Source organism: Plodia interpunctella, chromosome 10 (genome assembly GCF_027563975.2).
Source record: "Plodia interpunctella isolate USDA-ARS_2022_Savannah chromosome 10, ilPloInte3.2, whole genome shotgun sequence".
Lineage (NCBI taxonomy): Eukaryota > Metazoa > Arthropoda > Insecta > Lepidoptera > Pyralidae > Plodia > Plodia interpunctella.
Genome location: NC_071303.1, coordinates 4,913,740 through 4,938,196, shown reverse-complemented (window position 1 = coordinate 4,938,196; position 24,457 = coordinate 4,913,740). Strand labels below are relative to the sequence as shown.

Below are 24,457 nucleotides of genomic sequence, written 5' to 3'. Positions count from 1 at the left end.
GAAACTAGTAGCTAACATTTTTAACTACTTTTACTAGCAACTATATCGATATAATCGATAATTTATTGACAAAATTTAAAAATATTAAAAAGCTAGTAGAAGAACCTTTTATAGAATCGCCTATATTTCTATATCGGTAGTCTATCGTACACAGATAGTATAGTGATTACTGAATCTCAACAATCAACATCTTCCTCTTTCGTAGTCCATGTTTATAGTCATGGATCATTTGAGATTACATAGTAATGTCTTTAGTTTTTCAAAAATATTAACAATCATAACAACAAGTAATATAACTTTATTAATTTATTTTTTATTAATTTTTGATTTAATGACATATTTTACATATATTTTTTTGTAACTAAGTACTTACCAACGCGTTAAATTGCGTTGTCGATCTTATAACTTTTTGGAAAGCAACTGGGTACAGCTAACAGTTGGCAACCTTTCCCCACTGATGTGAACGAGGTGAACAAGCGAGCCGATTATGGCATATTACGCAAAGCTCAGCGCAGATGGCGCTACTGGTACAACTAAGGTACACAATCATTGCCAATGGAGGCCAACGCCAATTTTCATGATTGTTGATTTACCACCAAAAATAACTTCTACGCAATCGTGGTGCGAGTTTAAAGGAAAAAGGAAGGATTTAGTGGATTATCCTGAAAATCACAACACTATTCTAGGTAATGTTCTGCATTATTTGGTGAACTGTGGTCATAAACTGATATAAACTTGATATTGACTGAAGATCTTACCTGTATGAAGTCCATATTACTGTATTCTGGCGGGATAAATGTGCAGTAATACTCCTTATTGAATGAATCATAACGTCACGTCACGTAGACAGAGGTACGAAGGTGTACGTAAGTGATTACGTACACCTTCGTACCTCTGTCTACGTCATTCACATTTGAACGAATTATAACGTCACGTCACTCACTCTCTCACTTTAGGGATGTTCCGATGCCATCAAAGTATCTATACCTACTCATTTTGATAGTATTCAAATCTTTTTCGATACTACTTAAACAAATACTCCTTAAGTATCGATACTTACTCATATCGATTCTTTTAGCTCTTTTATTTATTTTGAAAAAACTAACGTGAAAACAATGAACGTTGAAAGACAATAATTAAAACAAAATTGAGAAGGAAAAGATATTTTTTATTATAAACGTTTTACGTCACGTTTAGTACACCTACTTTAAAGTCAAACTCAAAAACATTTATTGCAAAATATGTGTACATGTACGTAAGAGTTTCAACAGATTGCCCTTTCAGGCATGCAATATTTTTCAATAACAAAGTTATCAATTTATTACATTATTATAGTATTATCAAAATTTTAATAAAATTACATTTACATATAACCATAGAAATCTTAGTTGTTATTGTTTTATAGTATCATAATAATACTCATTTATATCATGGAATACTTGTTGTAAAAGCCATTTTTTAAGTTTGTGTTTAAATTGTTGGCAATTAGAAATAGATTTAATATCTACTGATAGATGGTTAAAAACTTTGATTCCATTAATAAATGCATTTTGTATGTTTCATTATTTACACTAGGCAAATATAAATCATAATTATAAAAATCTCTTTGATTACTTCTAAATTCTATTTTCTTCTTATAGTATATCATATTGTTCTTTACAAATGAACACAATTCAGGAATATATATATTAGTTAACGTAGATATCCCTTGTCTTTAAATACATTTCTTAATGATTAATCTCAATACATGTTGTAAATAATTCTTATACATCTTTTCTGAAGTATAAAAGTGGATTCACTATTTACCGAATTTCCCCGATACATAATCCCATAGGTCAAATGAGGGTAAACATTACCATAATAAGCAGCACGAGTGACTTCAGTTGATGAATTTTCTAAAAGTATGGAAAGTGCATAGCAGTAGCTAGATATTTTTTTGGTTACCTTACCTATGTGTGCTTTCCAATTTAGATTACAGTCCATTGTGAGTCCTAAAACTTTTTCTCTTCTACTTGTTCTATTTTAGTATTTTTTTCCTGGATATCTAAAATGTAAGGCTGTTTATTATAGTTTCGGAACTGCACTATTTTAGGTTTTCATAAATTGACTGAGAGTTTATTGATCTAAGCCATTCTGTAATTACCTTTAAGGTCTGAGTTATCTCTTTTTTAAGGCTTTATTTATCTTTAGTATTGTCAGATATAAAAATTGTGGCATCATCTGTAAACATTATACATTTGTGATTAGTAATTGATGGAAGTTCATTTATGTAAATGAGAAAGAGAAGCGGACCAAGTATGCTGTCGTACGTAAGTGGTACGCCTAGAATGGTATTTTCTTGGGAAGATTTAATTTCTTCAATCGTTTTATTTGTAGGGTTATACTTATAGACTGCTACATATTGTTTGCGGTTTTTTAAATATGACTCAATTAGGTTTAATGGTATACCTCGAACTCCTACATTTTCTAGTTGTCTCAGAAGTATATTATGTTTCACGCAGTCAAACGCATAAGACAAATCTAAAAATAATCCTATACATGTTGATTTGGTATTTAATGTATCCCATATGTCTTTTAAAATCTCAAATATTGCTTTATTTGTATTTTTTTAATCAAACTGATTTTTGTGAATTTTGTTATTCTTATTAAAAAAAACTGGATAGTCTACTCTGAATGACTCTTTCAAATATTTTTGAAAAACATGACAATAAAGCAATCGGTCTATAATTATTTACGTCTATTTTTGATCCATTTTTATAAAGTGGCTTCACCTTGGACAGTTTCAAATCATCGGGAAATGTTCCACTTACAAGCATTAAATTAAGTAAATAAATCAAAGCTTCACTAATATATGGTAAAGCTTTTTTTATTATTTGCATAGGGATATCATCATAACCAACCACAGCTTTTCTTGTTTTTGAAATTCATTACAATAGTTTTGAGTTCATTAGCATCAAAATGTTTTACAAATATATAGTATTTTTTGCTGTGATGATAAGATCGTTTTAGTTATTACTTACATTATTCTGAAGGTTATTATTTATGAAATATTTGTTTAAAGACTCTGTAATGACTGATGGGTCGTCGGTTATAGTATTATTGGACGCAATTTTTTCAACAGAATTTTTGATATGGTTTTAGGGAACTGTACATTGATTATTAAAGACCAGGTAGCTTTTACTTTATTATCACATTTTTTTATGAATCTAATATTTTGATTTTGTTTAGCCTTACGAGTTATTAATTTAAGTAGTAAGCAGTATTTTTTATATTTCTCTTTGAACATTGGATCTTTTTTCCTAATTATATTATTATGCATCAGTTTTTTAATTTTACTAGAAAGCCTTTAGTTTGCCATGTTTTCATTTTTTTTTATGTGTTATCTTTATTATTTCTAATGGAAGGCATATTTCAAATAGCATTTTAAATATTTCTATAAACTCTTTATATGCATTGTATATATTATTGTGTTTGAAAACTTCAGCAAAACTTACTTGCGATAGATATCTTTAAAATATTTCAATATACTTATCAATATTCCTTCTATAAATAAACCAGTGTTTCACTATGAAGCCCTGTGTGCAAGGTATCTCTATTATTTGTGCTGAATGATCAGATATGCCGAAATGTTCTACTCTTGATAGGTAAGTTCTTATGTTTGTAATGATATTATCAATACAAGTACTTGATACTGATGTGATTCTGGTAGGTTGGTCTACTGTTAATTTGACATTATAATTTGTTAAAAACAAACTTTATAAAACAAAAAACTGGACGAAGTCTGAAGAGTTCGGCTCGCCTGGCGTGAGACACGACACGACGCGTCACCCACACGTTGAATACCGGTAAACGAGCGAGAGGACTTTTGTTCTCTCTTTCTGTCTGATGCGTTCGGAAATTTCAAATTTTTTAAATGGTACGATTCGATTTGATACCAAGTTTGGTATCAAATCGAATAAGCAACACCATTTAATATCAAAACAAAAGTACGTACTTTTGATTCGATACCGAGTATGTATTACAAGATTGATTCGATGATGTAAATAGTAGGTATCGAATCAAGAGTATCGAGTACCTACTCGTATTTACCTCGTATCGGAATTCGGAATATCCTAATCCTCACTCACGTACGTACTGGGTACTACGTACCTACCTACGTCATTCGCATTCGATTAGATTGCGGCTTTTCTATAAATTTTATTAAATTTCAATTTGGTGTTTCTATTCATACTAATTTAACGAAAATAAATTTACTACTAGTGCAGAAACCAATTTTTGGATCCCATAAATGCTAGGAGTTATGATAACCTGAGCGTACCTAATTATAACCTGAGCTTTATATGATAGCTCGTTGTGAACATTTGTGTTGGTAAAGAAATTGAAATAATGGCTTCGAATTTCGTGAGAACATTATTGAAACGGAATGATTTGTGTAAACTGTAAGTACCCACACTGATAATTGCTCATAACCCGGACCCAAGAGGTGTGACACTGACATCAGTTTCACGTGTCTAAGACGTCTAAGGTGTTGGGTTCTGATTCCTCTACTGTGGTTGGGTTAGGCATTAATTGTTTTATGTGAAATTACTAAATCATGAACATTATTATTCTGAGACTGTTCATATCATATCCTCAAACTCAATAATAAGAAGAATCCCTTATTGACATCCATGGAAGGATATGTAGTAGAGTGGTCCTATTTTAGGGTAAAATCAATACTATTCCACTTGGCATGTATATTCTCTAGACATTATATTATTGGGTGCTTTTTTTGAGATTAACCATTGACTATTCTACTAATAGACTGATGTAGTCGTCTTTGAAACGACAAGTTTTGCATTCTTAAAAGGCAGGTGCTGGTCAAAATTAGCTCCTTTGGACCTTAGATTAATAAAGGCTGTAGTATTCTAAATTCTGTTCTTTGGACAAAGATATTGATTATTAGAGTATTCACTGTTTACCCTGTTTTGTCAGCGTAAAATAGTTGCTTCTGATAGCATAATAATATTTTTGTGACTAATGTTACCCATGCCAGATCTTTTTTGGTTTGTTTCTTCTATTAGTCTATTGCTCATATTAAGAAAAGAAAATTATAAAAGAGTCACCATTTACAGAATTAATTATATTACTTTGCAGGTTACATCAATCAAAGCAGATTGCAGGTGAAGCAAATTTTATACGTACACTATTATTGACAAGAAATGTACATTCAACAATTACAAAACAGATCTTTCATAATCATACCCAATTAAGGCTTCTCAGCACACAGTATAGAGCATACTCTACTAAAACTGCAGAACAGCAGGATATTGATAATTATCGTATTGAGAATAAGATTACAATAATAGGCCAGGATATTCCCAGCCCTTATACTGACATTGAAAATAGTGAGTTTCCAGATTACATAAAAAACTTTCTGAAGAAGCAAGGTTTTGAAAAGCCCACTGTAATTCAATCGCAAGCTTGGCCAATAGCATTGAATGGCCAGAATTTTGTTGGTATTGCACAAACAGGTACCGGTAAGACACTTGCATTTTTGTTGCCTGCTGTTGTACATATTAAGGAAAAAGAAGCAAGGAAAGGACTGGGACCCAGAGTGCTAGTCCTAGCTCCTACTAGGGAGCTGGCTCGACAGATTGAACATGTGACCAAGGATTTTGGTAAATTGTTGAATATAAGGTGTGCATGTATATATGGTGGGGCAAGCAGAGCTGTACAGGCAGATATTCTGAAGGCTGGAGTTGATATAGTTATAGCTACTCCAGGTAGACTGAATGATTTTCTTGTTAGTAAAACCACAACTCTCAGTAGATGTACTTATGTTGTACTTGATGAAGCTGACAGAATGTTGGATATGGGATTTGAGCCACAAATACGCCAAGCCTTAGAAGGTGTTCCTCTTGAAAGACAAATTTTGATGTTCTCAGCCACTTGGCCCAAGGAAGTGCAATATTTGGCTAAGGATTATTTGGGAGAATATGTGCAGGTGAATGTGGGCTCTACTGAATTATCAGCAAATCACAACATTGCACAACATATTCATATTTGTCACCAGGAGGAAAAATTGGAAAAGTGAGTAATTTTCATACTTTTATCTTAAAAAAGTAACTTTTGCATTCAGTCTTTTAAAAATTTGAAGTTGGAAAAAGTCAACATGAAACACAGATGTACCTTAAAATTTTGAAGATTTAGCTTGTATGGCCGTTCACCTGCCTGACCTCAGCACTCTCTGGGACTGCTGTTATATGTTTGTCTTTTCATAATCAAAATGATGTGATTTCCTTTGCAGGTTCAAATCAATAATGCACAGCATAGCAGCAGACGGGTTTGGAAAACTTCTTGTCTTCACAAACACAAAGAAATTTGTAGACACATTATCACTGATGCTGAAGCGGAATGGCTGGCCGTCTGCCGGTATACATGGAGACAGGACACAGTTACAGAGAGACACAATAATTAACCGGTTTAAATCTGGACAAACAAACATACTTGTGGCTACTGATGTTGCAGCAAGAGGTCTTGGTAAGCAGATTTTTTATTATTTTGAATATAATGCTAAGCAATACCACAACAATGTGGCTAGTATTTTTGTCATATAATCTTTGAAATCAATTGTATGTATATTATCACAATATTTTTTTTACAGCTGTTTCTGTCGGTTCTTCGACTTGCATCAATAATAACGTTTGTGGGTCGGTCGTGAAACTTTTTGACTGAATAAAAACATTAATTATATAGCTATGATTTTAGCTCTTTCGTGAACTTCTTGCGACGAGCACTAGATGATATTTTTTTCTGTTTTAAAAATTTTCAGATGTGGGTGGAATTACCCACGTGATCAACTACGATTTCCCTAACACATCTGAGGACTACATCCACCGGATCGGGCGCACGGGCCGCCAGCAGAACAAGGGCGTAGCGCACACCATTCTGACGGACGAGGACGCGAGGCAGGCCCACAGCCTCATCGCTGTTTTGAAGGAAGCTAACCAGGTAATTCATATATGAATCCAAGGGCCTAACTGATTTACCACTTAACTGGTAAGTAACTGAGTTCTCAGTCGTTCCATAACTTTAGCTGTCTTAGGAAGCTTAATACTCATCAAGGATCATGATTCATCTCAATTCCAAGTCTTTCATCTGAGCGTTTTCTCGTTTCTTCCTCGCAGTAGTTGTGCAGACTTGGTGTATGTCTAGACGCAGTCATATGCACTAGGTGTTAAGGAACCTGACAAGTAGATCACCTGGTATTAGGAGATATACTAGATATAGGCATATATTTATAGTATATTTGAGCATATTACAAGATTACAAGTTTTACAGAGGTATTTAGAACATAATATACTTTATTTCCCACACTGTAATATTATTAATATATTTCGGAATTCAATATGTTAATAATAATATTTACATTTCAGGAAGTTCCACAAGAGTTGATAAATTTGGCCCGTAGTTTCAATCTGAGCAAAGCCAAGGAGCATCAATTCAAGAAAGGAAATTCATTCAGGCCAAACTCATACAACTGGGGCCCGAACAAAAGATTTAACAAGTTCCGTAGCAATAGCATGGACAGGTCTAACTTTAGAAAGGAGAGATATTAATCCATAAAATTACGTAGATGTAATAGTAGATAAATTTACCTCTAGGTTTGTTATAAATTACGTTGGGAGTAATAATAAATTTATATCATTAACCATATATTGTTGTATTATTTCCAAGTTTCCCCGGGAACCGGACACATATTTTCGCCCCGCGCGCGGTAGGTCCTTCTAAATCTATGGTTCGGAGTACACCCCTTGGAGTTGGAAACTCCTAGATTATATACTCCTTGCTTAGACTGATTTACGATACTTGAATGCCGTTCCCATGGCAACAGCTGACATTGATGTTTGGTGACCAAATATTAGCGGTGTATTGTGTGGTGTTATCTAATTTATCTTTCAGGATTTTATATAAAATATTAAAATATTGAAACGGTTTTTAAGGATTGCGTTGGAGCTAGTGATGTCGATGACAATGCCTTAAACAGGCAATGCTTTTTTGTTTATGTATTTAATGTATTGTATATAGAAAGATCTCGACATGGCGTTACCCGATCTAGATGTGAGATCTGTGCTCAATGTGGTGGAAGAAAATTTTCAACATGCAGAATTGGTTAGTATCTGTACATTTTTTATTTACTCATTTAACTTTTATATTATAAATGTGAAGAATTCGTTTAAGACGTAGGTACGTACTGATCTCAGGAACTGAAGGTCCGATTTGGTTAGCGAAGAATATTGAATAAGCATGGTCATATAACGTGGCAATGCTGCCAGCAAGTCGCATCATAGGCGGCAAGTTGAAAATCATAGCCGAATCTTCAAAAGTTTAAGGTTATTTTGCCCTGACCCTTGGCTTAGTGAAGTCACAATCGCGTATGAATGCAATGGGAAAGACGCGAAGATTAGACAGGCAGAGAGAGAGAGAGAGCAAGAGAATAAATACGAGTAAAAGTACGAGTAGGAAGTTATCTTGTAATATATTCTTTTTACAGAAAGCTTACGCTGTTCGTATAATTTATATAGGCGAACACACCCTGGAAAAAAATGACATGATAAAACAATTTAAAAAGACTATCACTGCGGTGAATAACTTGTACTGTGATGTTCATATCCAGGGCCTGCTTTTAGTCTACGATAGCTACTTTATACATGTTTTGGAGGTGTGTAAGTTTAAACCTGCCATTATGATATTAACGAAAAAGATTAAAGATAACACTCTTTTGCATATAACATCTTTTTCTCAATCTATCTTTATATTCTTAACTGCTAGATGAACTTAAATTATTCTGCGTGAACTTTTCTACACTCGCGGTATTCGTTCGGAGATAATGGACAACCGCCGAGTCTATTTGAAGCTTTAAATTAATTGTAGGGCTCAGAAGACACAGTGCATAGACAATTAAGGTTCCTTTTCCAAGCGGAGTTAGACTGGATAGTGGAGACGGACCGCCTGGAGGAGGAAGCGGCTGCTGCGGCGGCCGCGGCGGCTGAGGAAGAAGCCCTGGAACTCGGCATCCCGTACGTGCCGCTCCCTTTGGTAGACCCTAGCGAGAAACCTGAGCGCAAGATGTTCAAACGCCTGAAAATGCTCATGATTTATCATTCCATTCAGACGGTAAATATTTGTTATTAATTTATTTTGATTTTGATTTTAAAATATCCGAGTCAAATACTTGATCTGGTAAACGGTGATATGTGGACATGTGAAAAAAATTCATAAATTTGAAAGTTTGCGCTATTGTAGGTACATAATTGCATAAGACATATTCGCAACACACAACGCACTTGACCTTTTCTTATCCATTATCCATAAATTTATCCGCCTCATTTAGAGATGGTTCTCGAACTGGCAAGCGGTGACCGCCCGGCCGCCGTCACTGGTGGGCAAGCTGGACGTCTACGGGCCACTCCAGGCGCACATGGAACAATTGCGCGTCTGCCTCGACAAGATCCGCAAGCTGTGCCGGTTCGCCAATGAGGAAGTTGTAAGTATTCTGTGGGGGCTTCGGTCCCATAGGAAACTGCAGTGCCCAGTTCCCGTGGGAAGCTTGTACATGTACATAGATTGTTTAACATACAAGGTTTACTACAGTCCGGTGCAAACACAGAGCCGACAAAGCCGCTGATTAAGCTGCTGCCCTTTAAAGTAAAATAGTATACTTATTACCTAGTTATTTACCCTTTCATTATTTTCAGTTAAATTTTGAAGGCCTAAGCGCAGTGGATCCTAGAATGGGGGCATTACCTGAAGTAGCATTGCTGGATTTTCTCATGCAATCGCCGTATATATTCGATCTTCGCCAGTTTGCACACATGCACAGACGTGTCGATCACTATACCTTTTATTTCGGTAAGTTATATTGTAAAATGATTCTTTAAACACAATAATATCAAAATAAAAAAGTTCAAAGACGAATGGATTAGAATATTAGAAATTCAGAGCTGCCGAAATAAGTAACTAGTTAATTTTGATATCTTTATAGAGTTATCTTTGAAGAGTTGGCAGCTCAGTAGGTAAATAAAAAAATAGTGGTAGGTGATTTAAAACTATGCGAGGAGAGAAGCAACTAACATATTATACTTTTTCACATTTTTATTTTTTCCTTCGTTCACAGTAAGAAGTAAAATGATGGTTTGTTTTATTTTTAACACTTTTAGAGAGCGTATGGCCGCTGCCGACGCATTACACGCCGCGATACCTGTACAAGCTGAAGATAGACGATTCGTTCGTGGAGCCTCTGCCAGTGATGCCCTGGGAGATGGTTAAGAAGGAGGTCGGCGAAGATGAGGAGCAACAGGAACAACAGAGCGGCAGCTCCGACAGTGACTAAAACAAGTTTAACCTTCATCCTATTGTTATAATTGCGTCAGTTTGGATTTGTGTGTACTTGCACAGTCGTCTTACTTGGTTCGTACATTTATCGAACACTGTACCGAACGTAATTTACCACTTCTATTCGGGGTAATAGTTAGGGTCTTAAGAGGAGCGTGTCGCCTCCTACGTTTCATACTATTAGACATGGAATTTGAAAGAAACGTTGGGATCTAGATGGCAATGTTAGCTAAGGCCTAGGCTAGGCCCTGGCTGTGCTGGCTGCCCTGGCTGTCTCATAAATATTATAGCGATGTAGAATTTATATCTAAATTTCGAAGACATTTGGTTCGGTTATTATCGCGAAATTCCCGTGGGAGTGAAGTCCCGGTCGCAGTTAGTAAAAACTTATTAAGAGATGCGTACTTCAGGCATATTTGCCTGTTCTCTGAAACATTGAAAATGACTTTTCAAAATCATGATAAAATATATACTTATAATGTTTTTTAGTCCTTGTAATGTCACAATCACAAAATATATTTTGTATCATTACCTATCGCCTAAGAAAAATATTCTTGTCAAATATCTATCACGTTTTATTTTTATTTGCCTTACTCTGAAAAAAGATAAGTTAGATAATAGTTAAAGTATAAGTGTAATCCTTGTTATTTTTTATCAAAATTCTGCCTTATTTTTACGGCGAAATTCTTGCTAGGAAGTTTAGAAAGTAGTCAATGACTTAATCATCCAGGCTTTGAATTTGGCAGCAAAATGTGTACCTAGTCTTCAAATTACTCTGCCTCTGCATGCACGTTGTTACAATACACATGTAGTAGGTACATGCATTATGCAAGTTATCTTGGATAAATAAACGTATCTTTAGTTACCATAGCAATATTGATCAATTTGTTGCGTTGACTATAGTTCCTGGACATAGTGTATTGTAGTATTTATGAATGAACAGTCATGGATAGTGGTAAAAGTAAAAAAATAGTAAGACGGCAGAATAGAAAAACTATCGCAGGTATAAAATTACCCCCGCTTGAAAGTTCCACAGATGGTCAAGTCAAAACAATATTAGACATTGATCCGGATTTTTATTCATTAGTCGAAGGCCGTCCTATAAAGCCCAACGCATCCATATATCAGTACAAACAAAACATTAAAGAAGTGGCACTGAAGAAAACACTGTATGGCTTTCTTGTCGATGAAATCCTCAGAATTGACAAAGAAATCGAAGTAGAACGAAATGTGTATGAGTCTGCCACAAAACATTTCGATGAATATCAGAACAGTTTTGACAAGTTTCTGGCTGACGATAACAATAAAACGATATCAATTATGAAAAAGTCTGATGGACTGGCAAAGGAACTGTTGAATCAGTCCGAGGAACATAAAAAGGCAAGTTACGAGTACGCATCTTTGAAATCGAAGATACAATATATTGATGAAACGTTGGGAATTTTATTATCTTTCCAAAATTTTCTTTGTACAGCTGCTCCGATTTTGTGGAGAGAAAAACAGAACGTCAAGCTAGATATTAAACATGAAGACATTTTCACTATGGATTCTGATATTTTACGGGAAATTAATATAGAATCGATAAAAGATAAAATAAGCAGACTTCCTCCACCAATTCTTTATTTTGAAACTCCTGATCAGTTAGTTGCAGCATTCGATGCGCTAGAGAAACAAAATTTAAACTATTTATTAGCAACAGAAGAATTAAATTCTCAAAAGAATAAATTTTTGAAGTCGTTAGATAATATGAAGCTAAAATTACAGCAAGAACTGGATTTCATACAGCAAAAGGTAATTGAAAACTATAGGTTTATAATATTAACACACGTCTTCAATATAAATAATAAGTGGCTTTTATTTATTTTATAATTTTATACTGTTTTTTAGGGCTTACTGATCGGAAATTGTCAATAAATATACTACTGGAAAAGTTTTCACAATTTTCATTATATGTAAAAATATAGGTATTATGAAAAATCATAAAAGTAAAATTGCTTTCAAAATGCACGAATGACGATTTTCTATCAGAATTGAAAAAATATTATTTTGTGATGTAGCCTCATTTCGTGTTGTCATTTCATTTCAGATAAAAGAGAGTGAAGAAATGATAGTTTTAAATGAGTTGAGAGAGACTGAAGTAAAAGATATGTTTTTCAGAATATTGGGACAAAAAATGAAATACTTGATTTCATCTGACACTGCATTGCAAGTTTTCAATTATGTGGAATTCGTTTACGAACATTTGATTTCACCAAATGATATTAAACTAAGTTCCTTAGACATGGCTTTGGCATTGGAGTCTGAATACGATAATTTAATGCTGGACATATCTTTATATAATCTGGAACTTGTAAAATCGATTGAGAAAGAAGTTTATGAAGATGGCGATAAACAGATAAAACGAGCAAAAGAAGCACATAAATTACTGAGAGACGTAGATAAACTTAACAGACGATTAAAATCTTCATATGAACCATCAAGAAAGAAAACGCATAATGAATAAATTACATTGAAATTATATTTTGTATCTTAGGTTGACTTCGACTTTCATGATACGAACTTCCGAATATAAAAGCGACTTTGACTTTCTTATTTCCAGTATATATGACACAATATTTTAATCTAAGTCAACTACTCCAGTATTTACTTTAGGTATACTTATGATGATTATATAATTAGAGTCCTATATTATTAGAGTTTTATAGCGTACGAAAATTCTTATTATTATATCATATATTACATCGATTTTTACAATACCTTTCGTGTTCGAAAATTTTGCGGATGTAAAACAACAATAGGTGCGTTTAAATCGAGATGGAAGTTTTAGGCTTGGAATGTTTTACATTTAGAAAACAAAAAATATCGCGACGAATTGAGAGTGAGAACCTCCTCTTTTTTTAAGTGTGGGTAAAAAAAGTAAATAATAGTTTATACAACGGCTTGTTATTGCAAAAGTTTTTATTGATTCGCTCCTGAAAAAAACCAAAACATTTCTCCTTGGAAATATTCTTTTTTTGATTTACACGGTCTTCTTTAAATTTGGCATTGACACTGAATCTTCGAGTTGTTTTGTTTGGATAATTTCTTGAAATATTTACATAATTCCTTAAATTTAGATTTCTTAGTTTATTATTTATTTTTAAATATTAAATATGTCTTGTTTAAAAAAGAAACGTAAACCAATGGTTCCTTTAAAAACTTTAGATATCATATTCAGACGACGATATGTGCCAAATACCCAGCATTACTTTGCTAACAGAAAGCATGCTGTTGACGCCGGTGAGCCCAAGCCAAAGCGGGTTAGACCTTTTAAAGTGCCAAGATCTGAAAAATTATTGTCATACATAAAGTATAGTGACAGAAAGGAGAAAGTTTGTGCACGCGAAAGGCTAAGTCAACCTTTACATCTGAAAGACAACTTGAGAATGGCTGCAACTAGAGACATATCAAAGAGACTTTTTTTAGAAGAACCAGAAGACGACGTTAGGGCAGTTGTTGAAATTCATCCAGAATTCTATACCGTTATTGAAGGCCGACCGTTAAGATGTTTTGACGATATAAAAGTATATTTGAACAATATTCGTGCCTACGCTATGTTTCGCCAACAAATTGGTTATCGTCGGGATCTACTTTTGAAAATAGAGCAAAGCGTGGTAGAAGAATCGAGAATACACGACGGAATAGTCGAAGAGTTAAAAGAACACATTAAAAATTTCCAAAAGTTTCTCACTGAAGACTACAAAAAAGCTTGTGCAAAGGTCTCAAAAGCAGAAAAAGTTTTTACAGATTTGGTGGCGAAAACGAATGAGTTTCTTGGTTATGTTTCAAAACGGACATTACTCAATAACAAAGTTTTTAAATTAGACGCAATAAGGAATGTTTTAAAAATTTATAGAAGGTACCTAATATTTGTAGCTCCACTTTCTTGGAGACAACAATATGATGAAACGTTGCGTGGCAAAGTTCAATCAATTCAATTTGAATATGGGACATTTGCAACTGACACTGAAGATGATTTGGTGGAAACGTTAGATATTGATAAAATTATAGATGCAGCCAAAATAGAACTTCAAAATCCTTTACCTAATTATTTGTTTTTTAAAACGCCTGAACAAACTTTATCTATGTTTCGTACGATGGAATTACAAAGCAGAGAATATTTGAAACAATTAGCAAATACCGATGCCCCTTACCGGTTATTACAAGATAGAATCAAGCAATTAATTCTTGCAACAAAACAAGAACTTGATTATTTTCAATATTATATCGATACCATAAATGAAGCAATATCTAGAGAAACACACAATGAAAATCATTTGCAAGAGAAGTTCTTTCGCATACTAAATGATACATTTTACGACAACATAGCGAGTTTCAATACATTAAAATTGAAAATATGTATAGAATATGTATATGAACAAGTATTTGGGAAATGTGAAGAGGGTCACCAAACTCTTCAAGATCCTATGAAAATTTTGGAAGTTATGTATGAAGATTATAACTTGCGTTTAGATTCCTTGGATTTCAAGATAGTCAACCAAGCAAAGAGTGATTTCTTCGCTCAAGATTTAAGAATGTTAAGAAATGCATATGCAGCCCAACGAGAACTAAGAGCTTTTAGAGAAATGACTAACGCTATGAATAAGGCATTCTTGCCACCAGCTAAATATACAAGACCAGTTTTCAAAAAATTTGTGAGTATGAGGGATCTCAGACTTATAAAATCTGCTGAAAGAAGGAAATCGATGGCAATGTTTTCAAGTCGAAAAGTAAGACCTAGATTTAAAATATCTGCAGAAGAAAGGGAAGGTTTGCTTATGTTCACAGAGTGGTGCGAAGGGACCGATCCAGCGCCATTTTTAAAAGAATACTACGCTTATGTAAAACCTGCATTTCAATGGGTACCTCGTAAATCCGTGATGTACTAATAACGATTTATTTATTTATTTCTTATTTGTAATATTCATAATATTAATAAATTTATACAAGTATCTGCCTCTTTTTTTCTCGTCCGACTGTCTAGAGTGATGCAAGCCGAAGAAATGTTTTTGTAGCTTTTAAACGTTATAAAATAATATATATATGAAATACACATTTTTGTGTTGATGATTCGCAAAGGCAGGAAATCCGTTCAGTAGGGACTAATTTTGATGAAAGGTGGACTAGCAGCAGAAACTGAGTAATGTCCGCGGGGCAGTTTTATAGTTCCAAAAACAAAAAAAAAACAACAAACCAAAGCCTACCTGTCAAATTTTAAACTTGCGTAAAATGAAACTAAAAGGTTCGCATATATAATTATAAAAACAGGCTCCATATTAGTTTCGCGATAAGCGTAATTGATAATGTGACGATAAGACGTAGTGCTGTTACAACAAAATCTAGTCGGTTTAAAAATTTGGCATTTGTAATTAAATACTTGTGGAAATTGTTTATTTTCTTATTGACTTTATATTTAATATAATAATATTATTTGAAATGGAACATTCACATTCATTCGTAATAGATATTCCAGTTCCAAGAGTTTGTGCAAAAGAGTCAAATATTAGAATTAAAGATTCGCAGCTTCAACACCGACTTCGAAGGGTAATATCGAGAAAATCCCGAAAATATTCAGAGGAATTCAAACATGCTTTACCACTGAAACAAACAATCTCAAAAAAAATAAAAGGAGACGCAGTTCTTTTACTTTATAGATTGTATATAAAAGGACAAGATAAAATTAAACATAAACGGGACTTGAGTGTGACAATACAACAAAAGTATAAAATGACAGTTAATGAATTTAGGAGAAGACTACAAGTGAAAAATCCACCCGATGAAGTAAAAGCGGTGACTGATATCGATGAAGGCTATTTTAACTACGTAAATGGTCGACCTCTGGTAGATCGCGCTCCTCTATTTAAAACTTTAAAAAGTGTAGTAACTCATCAGATGCGAACGATGCTAGAAGTTGGTTTCCGGAATGATCAGATCTTAAATTTTCAAGCAAACTTTAGAAATGAAATGAAGATCTATAACCAAACCTTAAAAGCATTAGATAAACAAACAAAAAATTTAGAAAGTTTTATATCAGAAGATTACCGGAACTCTATAGCACTGTTAAAAATATGTGAAGGTTTTGAACAAAAATTAAATAGGAAGTTAGTAGAACTGCAACTTTTAGCCGATCAGCAAGTTACAATCGTGTCAAACCTGATCGGTTTAGATTACATGTATTATCTTCAACAAAGTTATGGAAGATTTCTTTATTATTTGTCTCCTCCAAGTTGGCGAGCAAGTAATAGGAAGTTTGCGCATTCCATGGAAATCGAAATTAAAGGTTTTGACCTCGGCGGGGGTGATGAAGAAGCTTTTAATGTAATATTTGACAAAATGCGGAATGAGTGTTTAGCAGACCTTGTGAGTCCAGCTTTGTATTTCACTAAGCCAGAAGAGCTACTGAAGTTATTTGAAGGAATTGAAAAACAATTACACAATTTATTACAATACGTGACACATCTAGCCCCACATTTGAAACAAGCTAAAGAAAACTTCAAAGTGCTGAAGGACGCAATTACTTATGATACTGCTTACATTTTAAATTCCATTAAATCTTTAGAAGCTGTTGTTAATTATAATGAAGAGAGATGTAAGCAATTGGAGATTAAGTTTTACAAAATAGTCAACGGGTGCTTCTACGAGAGTGTCGGTGCTCCAGAAGTGATAGAATTATTCTTGGACTTAGAATGTTGCTACCAAAAATTATATTTGGACGAACCTATGAACTTAGATATAATTACTTTAGCAAAAAACGTAGAAGCATTTTATATGCATTATTGTAAAAGCCTTGATGAACTACTTAGTGATAAAACCGTCATCGGTAACGCGGTGAAACAATGCGAAGAGTTAGAACGTAAAAAGTTTAATCAAGCTAAACATGCCAACAGAGAGCTGCTTGTTTTCGCTCTTCTGAAAAAAAGTTTGATACGTGCATTCGCGCCGCCTGCTCCACGGCCAGGTTATAAAAAAGACAATAAAAGTAAAGAACCAAATTTAAAATTGAATAAACCCAAAACATCCAAGAAGCTCATGAAAAGGCATTCGAAACAAGATGCCAGTAAAATGAAAGATATTTTAAGTACTTCTGAATTGGAGTATTTACAATTGTTTACAGACTGGACCTGTGACGAAGATCCTTCTAAATATTTGCAAATATTAGCAGATTCTACTGATGAAATAAAACACGATTAAATATTAAAAACAGAGTTTATTTATGGGGAATCAATATGAAAAATTCTACATTTTTTTTGTGAAACAATACATTAATGATAATGATTAGAATTGATTTATTAAACGAACATATTTTATTAACATAATGTACACTCTCTACTGACAAATGTTTGGTTTCTTGGTATCAACGCATATTCATCTGAAATTTACATATGTACATGAAAATAAAACAAATGGTAAAAGCAACATATTAATTTGGTATATTAGGGTCCATACACTATTTTTTACGGGTAAATAAATAAATGGTCGTAATTTACATATACTAAATAATAGAGACGACAACTATTCAGGTTTAGTAGTACATATCTAAAAATTATTTTAAAGCTCGCACTTGAATAAAATTTATGTTTTTATATTTTTCTGAATTAAATTTTCAAGAAAGATTTCCAGTCAAGCAGTCTTTATAAAGTTGGGAACACGTATGAATATTGTCATTGCTTCAAACCATCTTTAAAAATTGGTACATGCTTAATGACAAAACAATTCATTCTTAATAGTTTAAATATTTATAACAATCTATAATAAAACAACACGCAGGGTTAAATAAATGCCCATAAATTTTATGAATTATGAACTGTCAAAATAATGCGCCATTTGTATATGTGAACTATATTGTAATTAAATTCTACGTCTATTTACATTATATTTACAAAAAGAAGCCGTCCAAAACACAAACATTAAAAGCCTCTTTCAATAATATATAGAACATCACATTATAAATAACATCTACAGACTAATTTATAATTGGCTACTGAAAAAAATTTGGTACGGATATTTAAAAAAATATAAAATATCAGGATGAAGACAAGGAATTGTAAATGTAGCTCATGAGCTCATGAATTGTATTGAGAAATAAACTTACAAGTGTAACTGAATTAAAAGTCAACAGTCAGACAAGTGATAAATAAATTAGTAGACACACAGACGTTCCATTAATAAATTTCATTTCAGTAAAAATTATCTTCTATTGACACTCTTAAATATAGAAATTATTCAATATACAGTTATTCAGAACAGAGCCAGACACATGTCATAATTTTGTAGTGGACGTACGCGCAGACAAAACTTTACTTCGGTATTACATAAATGTGCGTGCTACGTCCGTTCCTACGGTCCTATGCGAAACAACGTGAATTTAGTTCGCGTTAAACGTTCAACTTTACGGAACCACAGTATTGTGAATAGCATTGTATAAGTATTGTACAGAATTTATACATACATCGCTGTGGGTTGTGGGTACAGGGTTTAAAATGTTAATATTTTAACCGATTTTTCACGAAACTTTAGAGTGATAAGGTTTGTATTTTAAAATCTTTGAACATCGACAAAATATGGGATTATTAGATGTAGTATATTTGCTATACCACATTAAAATAAATTATTTTCTGCCGATCTATAAAAAACTTCTATTTCCAAAATCTTCATCCTTCGCCTAGCTATTTTCAAAAGAAAATGACTAGTAGATTAAATAACTTTTATCAAAATATTCGTTTCCGTCAAAATGTTCAATACAACTTGAGCAACATTATGATGGAATATTTTCATAAGACGTTACACATCTATCGTAAAAACAATATTTGGTGTTTCAAACTTGGACATCGATTGAAAATATCCATGAAATGAGCATTATATAATACTTATCGCATTCGGGATGATTTAACATTTGATTTATCTGACGCGTTTCTTTTGCAATTTGGCTAGTTTTCTCCTCTTGAGTATCATCTCATAGAGCGCGTCGAGACCGTCGTGCAGCCCGTCGCCGGTGATGGCGCAGGCGGGCTGCACGTGCCAGGCGTGCAGGTCACGCGACCCGTGCGCGCCCGCCGCCAGCTCGTGCAGTCCCAGCAGCTTCTCCAGTTCCCGCGGCTCTTTCGCCCCGGGCAAGTCTTGCTTATTCGCCAACACGAGAATCGGAACACCAGTGTTGTCCGGTGATTTGGCCGTCCTAATCAGCTCCATCTTGGCTTCCTCCATCCGCTCCACATCAACCGAGTCTAACACGAATATAATACCGTCCGTACATCTAGTGTATGACTTCCACAACGGCCTCAATTTTTCTTGTCCTCCGACATCCCACACTAAGAAGTTTACGCCTTTCGACTTTCCCATGGTTCCTTTGACTTTTTCACAGTTGAAGCCTATCGTGGGGACGGTGTTGAGGTACTGGTCAAACTTGAGGCGGTACAAAGCGGTGGTCTTTCCGGCAGAGTCGAGGCCGAGCATGACCACGTGCAGCGTGCCCTGCGCCGTCGGCAGCGCGTCCAGCAAGCTCGAACTCTTGCCCATGTTCGCACCCATTATTTAGAGCCCCCGGGCAGCTATCTGACGCTATCGTCTGATGGCATCATCACGAGCATTTGCTCTTACCTGGAAAAGATAAGAAAAAAATTAAGCAATTTTCAGTGTAATTATATAGGTAGTTATCTTTGATCTTATCAGAACTGGAATTCTGATTCGGTCTTTATTATTTACAAAGTTGCACGCTTCATGGTAGCAGTGATTACAAATTGCTGTCAATTCTGGTTCTGTCGTCGTGAGTATTATGCTGGGGTTATGGCGGAGTAAACCGATATTGTTAGCTATTAAAATTTCAGTGCAAAGTGAAATAAACAAAAGACGGCGACCTGTTATGGTAATGTATTTTGAGTTGTGTTATTTGGGTCAGCAACGATTACCAAATCTCTCTAGTGGTGGTTGGCCCTATAAACCATGGTGAACCGACAGAATGTTCAAATTGGTTAAAAAAGTAAACAATGTTATATTGTTCGTAGTGGTTGACCCGATGCCCTTTGGTTAGAGCCTGTTGCTCAAAATATATTATACATATAGGTATAGCCACATTTATTAGACACGTTTATGTTGAAAACGCTACGTTCTCATACATTTGTATTTAAATATTGCTAGGTACATTGCGTTATCTGCCTTTCACTATATAGCCTTTATGGTTCGTTTCATTATTAATACATATTATAAAACAAAGTCCTCTGTCGCGTCTGTCTGTTTTCGATAAACTCAAAAACTATTACACGGATTTTCATACGGTTTTCACCAAAATATAGTGTGATTCCTGAGGAAGATTTAGGTGTAAAATTTATGTTTTTACCCGAGCGAACGAGCTATGTAGTTGCAAAGTATAGGTAAGAAACCATAGAAAGAAATTATCATTTTCTAAAAAAAAATATTTCTCCTGAAATATGTTGCAAGCTAAAGAAAATTTAAGCAACTAGGGATTAACTGTTTCTTTTTTACAATTTTCAATCTTAAGTAGATACGAGGGGAGTTAGGTAAATTTAGCAGTGAGGGGAGGGAAGGCGCGTGGTGGGGGAGGGAGAGTGAACTCGAGACGAGATGTCGCCATCTATCGCGGCCTTTGAATCCGCGGCAGACGAGCTGACGACTTTTTGCACAGAGCCCGGCTGGTTTGCCTCGACAGCAGGGTTGCTCTTCTCCGAAACCAGAAGTGTAGTTTTTAATTCTTAACGGTCAATATGTGCTAACGATGGACTGTGTTAGCACCGATATGCAAGTAGTAGGAGAGACTTATGGATGGAAAATTAAGAAATAATGTTCCGACCTCAGATTATGGTACATGGTAATGATTCAGTACCGCTTGTCATTTTGTTAGGGGCAAACGTAGAAAGCGGTACCACAGTATGACGTGGTGAACGTAGATAAAATAAAAATATATAAAAAGGTGGTGAAACATTGTTGGATTTTAAAAGACAAAGGGAAAATTTTAACTGAAACGTTAATGAATTAAGAAATTGAAATAATTAAAAAATGAAACGTTAACTAGGTATCAACTATTTATATAGTTAAACGTTAACTAGGTATCAACTATATATATAGTTGATACCTAGTTGGATGAATTGAAGTTGTAAAAATACAGATAAGATCTGAGAAATTAGGTTAATAGCTGGCAGTTAACAGTTCCACTTCATTTGGGTAGACTTCTTGCAAACTATTTGTAACTAGTTAGGGAGGGTAAGACGGCTCTTAATCAAACTGATTAACTATTAATATGGTAAGTTAGCTCACTGACATAGCTAAGAATGGCTTAGTTAGCGAAAATTACTTGTCAAAGTTGGGTCAAGTAATGGTGAGTTGAGGTTTGTTCTATCGTTGCTTGTAGCAAAATACCGTAAACAACATAGAATAAGAGAATTTCTAAGATTTTGTCATTTTCCGCAAGATAGTAGGTAAGTACCTATAATCAACCTAGGATAACATTTATAAATATATCAGTTGTGTTCATCACATTTTAAGGAAAGCAATTTGGTTAAAATATTTTTATAGAAATGTCTGATAATCAACCCTAGACGAAAAGTCGCCTCGTCGCTGCCACATCGACGTGCCTAGTACACCTTGCTCGGTAATTCTGATCCAACGAGGACAATGACCTTCAAATATATAATGTAAATAAAATATAGGTACTATAACTATACTGAATTTCAAAAACGTTTTTTTTTCTTAAATAATACCTTTATTATTCATGTATGTGTCAACTGGATTACTGGATGTGTCACCATTGTTTTTGAGTCGTGAAAAATCACATAAATAGGTAATTTTTAAAACAAAAAATATGGCGATATCGTCAATGTGCGAATTGCTATAGTAATTTGATTTCGTAATGTAAGCATCTTTTCACTTCTTTCGGTCGGTTATTTATAACCGGATTCAATAACCGTATTGTGGGCAACAAAATGAATTCATTACAATTACATACTTTCTATTTCTTTTGGAACTGTTCAAGTTAACGCGTCGTGGACGTGATCCACGATAATGAAGTTGAAATCAAAGATTAAATAACGTTGAACAATACCGATAAGGTCTGCTACAAAAAGTTTTACGTAATTTTATTGTTGAATAGTGTTACGTCCGAATTTGCTGAATTTAGAGGCTAACTGGTGAATTTGGTGAAAAATTAAGAATACATTAGATTCGAAATAACTACTTATTTACAAGTTGTACCTACATAATGCATGTGTTACAATTCCATACAAACGTGATTCATATATTTATACGCATTTAATGTGCATACTGCACAGGCTTTACACCCAAGGCTAGCTCTATGTATTTTAGCGGTCAAATATTTTAATTTGTAAAATGAAATGTAAATTTCATGAAAAATTAATGGAAATTATACATATTTTTTTAGCACAAGTTAACGAATCATTCACTAAACATTAATTTCTATGTCAATAGGTAATTTATTTACTCTCATGGAGAAAAGGAAATTACGACCGTAAATCTATTCGTGGGACAAGGAATCGAAAGTTTCCGTTTAAAATTCGAGGTCGTTCAAATTGCAAGTGGGTCCGGGCTTTCGACCTGAGCGAGTACTATCTCGAAAAACTAGTATTGCGACTTTTGTTTTTATTGACCGACTTCGAAAGGTTAGTATGCCCGCATTATCTAAGCTACCTAGGGACTACAAGGTCAAATTTAAATTTAAAGAAAAAAGTTCTTTTTTGTTCATTAATATATTGAGTTATGACGATAACTTTCAGCGAACTTTGAGCGAATTGATAAATTGGTATCTTTCGAATACATATAAAAATCAAAATATGGGTCAAAGTACAAAAAATATCTACAATGTCCTAGGCATGTATAAGATTATTTCCAACTAAGTTATCTTGTTCTTGCTAAGTCTATAACAGGTTTCAATATTTCTCAATACATACAACAGGTTGTGGGACAATTTGATGTCTTGAAAGGGCCACACGAGGTTGCATTATGTAGTTAGCTTACATAATCCGACTCTAGAAGCTAATATTGTGTAAATTCTCGTTTACACTGAATTCGAATATCATCCAGGTTTCCTTGAGCTACGGGATATTACTTAAATTATAGCAGTCTGGCAGTAATGACGAGACATGGTGGGTATAAATGAACAGCCGTAGGCCATAGGGTCAAAATAGCTGGAGAAAGCACTGCCTTTACTTTCTCCGTCCTTCGCCACGCCTAACCATGCTTATGCTTACCGCCTCTCTGATTGCAATCGCTATTCTGATTGCATTGAATATATTCATTGAGAGTTAGACGTATATTGTATATTAAAGATTTTTTACTGAATATCAGAGTTTTTAGCGTTACGATCTTGTTTAAGGTCAGATAAGAAATAAATGAAACATCGACTTCTGCAGTGAAAGCAAGAAATCGTCAAGATAACATTTCTTTTCTTATTTTGGGTTGACGTCGTATGAGAATACGATGCCTAGCGACCCCGTGACGTCCCCCATAACGGCAGCGTGAAAACGCCCCAGGGGTTTAGTGGGTAGGCTGGGCCGACTAGCGGCCCAGGAGTCACACACTCAGTGCGTAACAAGCATTCCCCTGGGTAAACAAAAAAAAAAAACAAAAAAAAAAGTATGAGAATACGATGTCTCCGCGTATCTATTTATTGAAGGTTGATATAGTTCTTAATATTTGTAATTTCATGAATATAAATTGCATATTTTCTAGCCTTAATACAACTCTTGAACATACTCGTATTTATTTCGTCAATTTTGTATTGAAATTAGTATTTTCTTTACGATGTAACTTTATATAATACGGTACGGTACGTACGACAAAGCGTAATTTACAAAAAAAAATTACATCGCGGAAATCTTATAAAAATAGAACCATTAATTAAATTTCACTTTCTTCTGTGAGCAGTAACATGTGATAATATTGTTTGTTTACTAATTTCGTTGGATATTTGAGAGAAAGCTTAACGAGTATCGGGAAAGTTGCCCATTAACAATGAAATTTATTGTGAACTCAATCCGCTTTTTGAATATGAACGTGTAATTTTTTAAATATATGT

The 24,457-nt window shown here is 34.1% G+C and overlaps 6 protein-coding genes across 6 annotated transcripts in view; 5 read left to right on the top strand and 1 right to left on the bottom strand.

Annotated features, from left to right (window-relative positions):
- Positions 1-4,049: 4,049 nt before the first annotated feature.
- Positions 4,050-7,698, top strand: LOC128673088 (ATP-dependent RNA helicase p62-like). The gene is made up of 5 exons (XM_053750693.2): positions 4,050-4,439; positions 5,137-6,072; positions 6,290-6,522; positions 6,815-6,993; positions 7,419-7,698. Exons 1-5 carry the CDS (start codon positions 4,387-4,389, stop codon positions 7,599-7,601), a joined length of 1,584 nt encoding a protein of 527 aa, XP_053606668.1. The 5' UTR covers positions 4,050-4,386; the 3' UTR covers positions 7,602-7,698.
- A 198-nt stretch (positions 7,699-7,896) lies between these two features.
- LOC128672938 (uncharacterized) lies at positions 7,897-10,929 on the top strand. The gene is made up of 6 exons (XM_053750476.1): positions 7,897-8,154; positions 8,537-8,704; positions 8,917-9,159; positions 9,377-9,529; positions 9,741-9,894; positions 10,203-10,929. Exons 1-6 carry the CDS (start codon positions 8,083-8,085, stop codon positions 10,373-10,375), a joined length of 963 nt encoding a protein of 320 aa, XP_053606451.1. The 5' UTR covers positions 7,897-8,082; the 3' UTR covers positions 10,376-10,929.
- Positions 10,930-11,237: 308 nt separating this feature from the next.
- LOC128672995 (uncharacterized) lies at positions 11,238-13,078 on the top strand. Its single transcript, XM_053750556.1, has 2 exons — positions 11,238-12,168; positions 12,464-13,078. Exons 1-2 carry the CDS (start codon positions 11,323-11,325, stop codon positions 12,878-12,880), a joined length of 1,263 nt encoding a protein of 420 aa, XP_053606531.1. The 5' UTR covers positions 11,238-11,322; the 3' UTR covers positions 12,881-13,078.
- A 323-nt stretch (positions 13,079-13,401) lies between these two features.
- Positions 13,402-15,368, top strand: LOC128673204 (uncharacterized). The gene has a single exon (XM_053750880.1). It carries the CDS (start codon positions 13,530-13,532, stop codon positions 15,303-15,305), a length of 1,776 nt encoding a protein of 591 aa, XP_053606855.1. The 5' UTR covers positions 13,402-13,529; the 3' UTR covers positions 15,306-15,368.
- Positions 15,369-15,755: 387 nt separating this feature from the next.
- Positions 15,756-17,610, top strand: LOC128672931 (coiled-coil domain-containing protein 38-like). Its single transcript, XM_053750468.2, has one exon. It carries the CDS (start codon positions 15,853-15,855, stop codon positions 17,605-17,607), a length of 1,755 nt encoding a protein of 584 aa, XP_053606443.1. The 5' UTR covers positions 15,756-15,852; the 3' UTR covers positions 17,608-17,610.
- Arl4 (ADP ribosylation factor-like 4) overlaps positions 17,604-24,457 on the bottom strand; it is a 47,774-nt gene continuing 40,920 nt past the window's right edge. Inside the window, exon 4 of the mRNA XM_053750469.1 lies at positions 17,604-20,013. Coding sequence (XP_053606444.1) covers positions 19,315-19,944 — 630 coding nt within the window. The 5' untranslated portion in view covers positions 19,945-20,013 and the 3' untranslated portion in view covers positions 17,604-19,314. The remainder of the gene's footprint in view (positions 20,014-24,457) is intronic.

What these genes read in the sequence shown, in the direction of transcription:
- LOC128672938 (XM_053750476.1), top strand. Translation starts at nt 8,083, where the DNA reads ATGGCGTTACCCGATCTAGATGTGAGATCTGTGCTCAATGTGGTGGAA. An exon ending in ACTTTATACATGTTTTGGAG is followed by an intron (nt 8,705 to 8,916) that starts GTGTGTAAGTTT and finishes AATTAATTGTAG; the next exon opens with GGCTCAGAAGACACAGTGCA. An exon ending in TCACTATACCTTTTATTTCG is followed by an intron (nt 9,895 to 10,202) that starts GTAAGTTATATT and finishes TAACACTTTTAG; the next exon opens with AGAGCGTATGGCCGCTGCCG.
- LOC128672995 (XM_053750556.1), top strand. Translation starts at nt 11,323, where the DNA reads ATGGATAGTGGTAAAAGTAAAAAAATAGTAAGACGGCAGAATAGAAAA. An exon ending in TGGATTTCATACAGCAAAAG is followed by an intron (nt 12,169 to 12,463) that starts GTAATTGAAAAC and finishes ATTTCATTTCAG; the next exon opens with ATAAAAGAGAGTGAAGAAAT.
- LOC128673088 (XM_053750693.2), top strand. Translation starts at nt 4,387, where the DNA reads ATGGCTTCGAATTTCGTGAGAACATTATTGAAACGGAATGATTTGTGT. An exon ending in CAGGAGGAAAAATTGGAAAA is followed by an intron (nt 6,073 to 6,289) that starts GTGAGTAATTTT and finishes TTTCCTTTGCAG; the next exon opens with GTTCAAATCAATAATGCACA. An exon ending in TTTTGAAGGAAGCTAACCAG is followed by an intron (nt 6,994 to 7,418) that starts GTAATTCATATA and finishes TTTACATTTCAG; the next exon opens with GAAGTTCCACAAGAGTTGAT.
- LOC128673204 (XM_053750880.1), top strand. Translation starts at nt 13,530, where the DNA reads ATGTCTTGTTTAAAAAAGAAACGTAAACCAATGGTTCCTTTAAAAACT.
- LOC128672931 (XM_053750468.2), top strand. Translation starts at nt 15,853, where the DNA reads ATGGAACATTCACATTCATTCGTAATAGATATTCCAGTTCCAAGAGTT.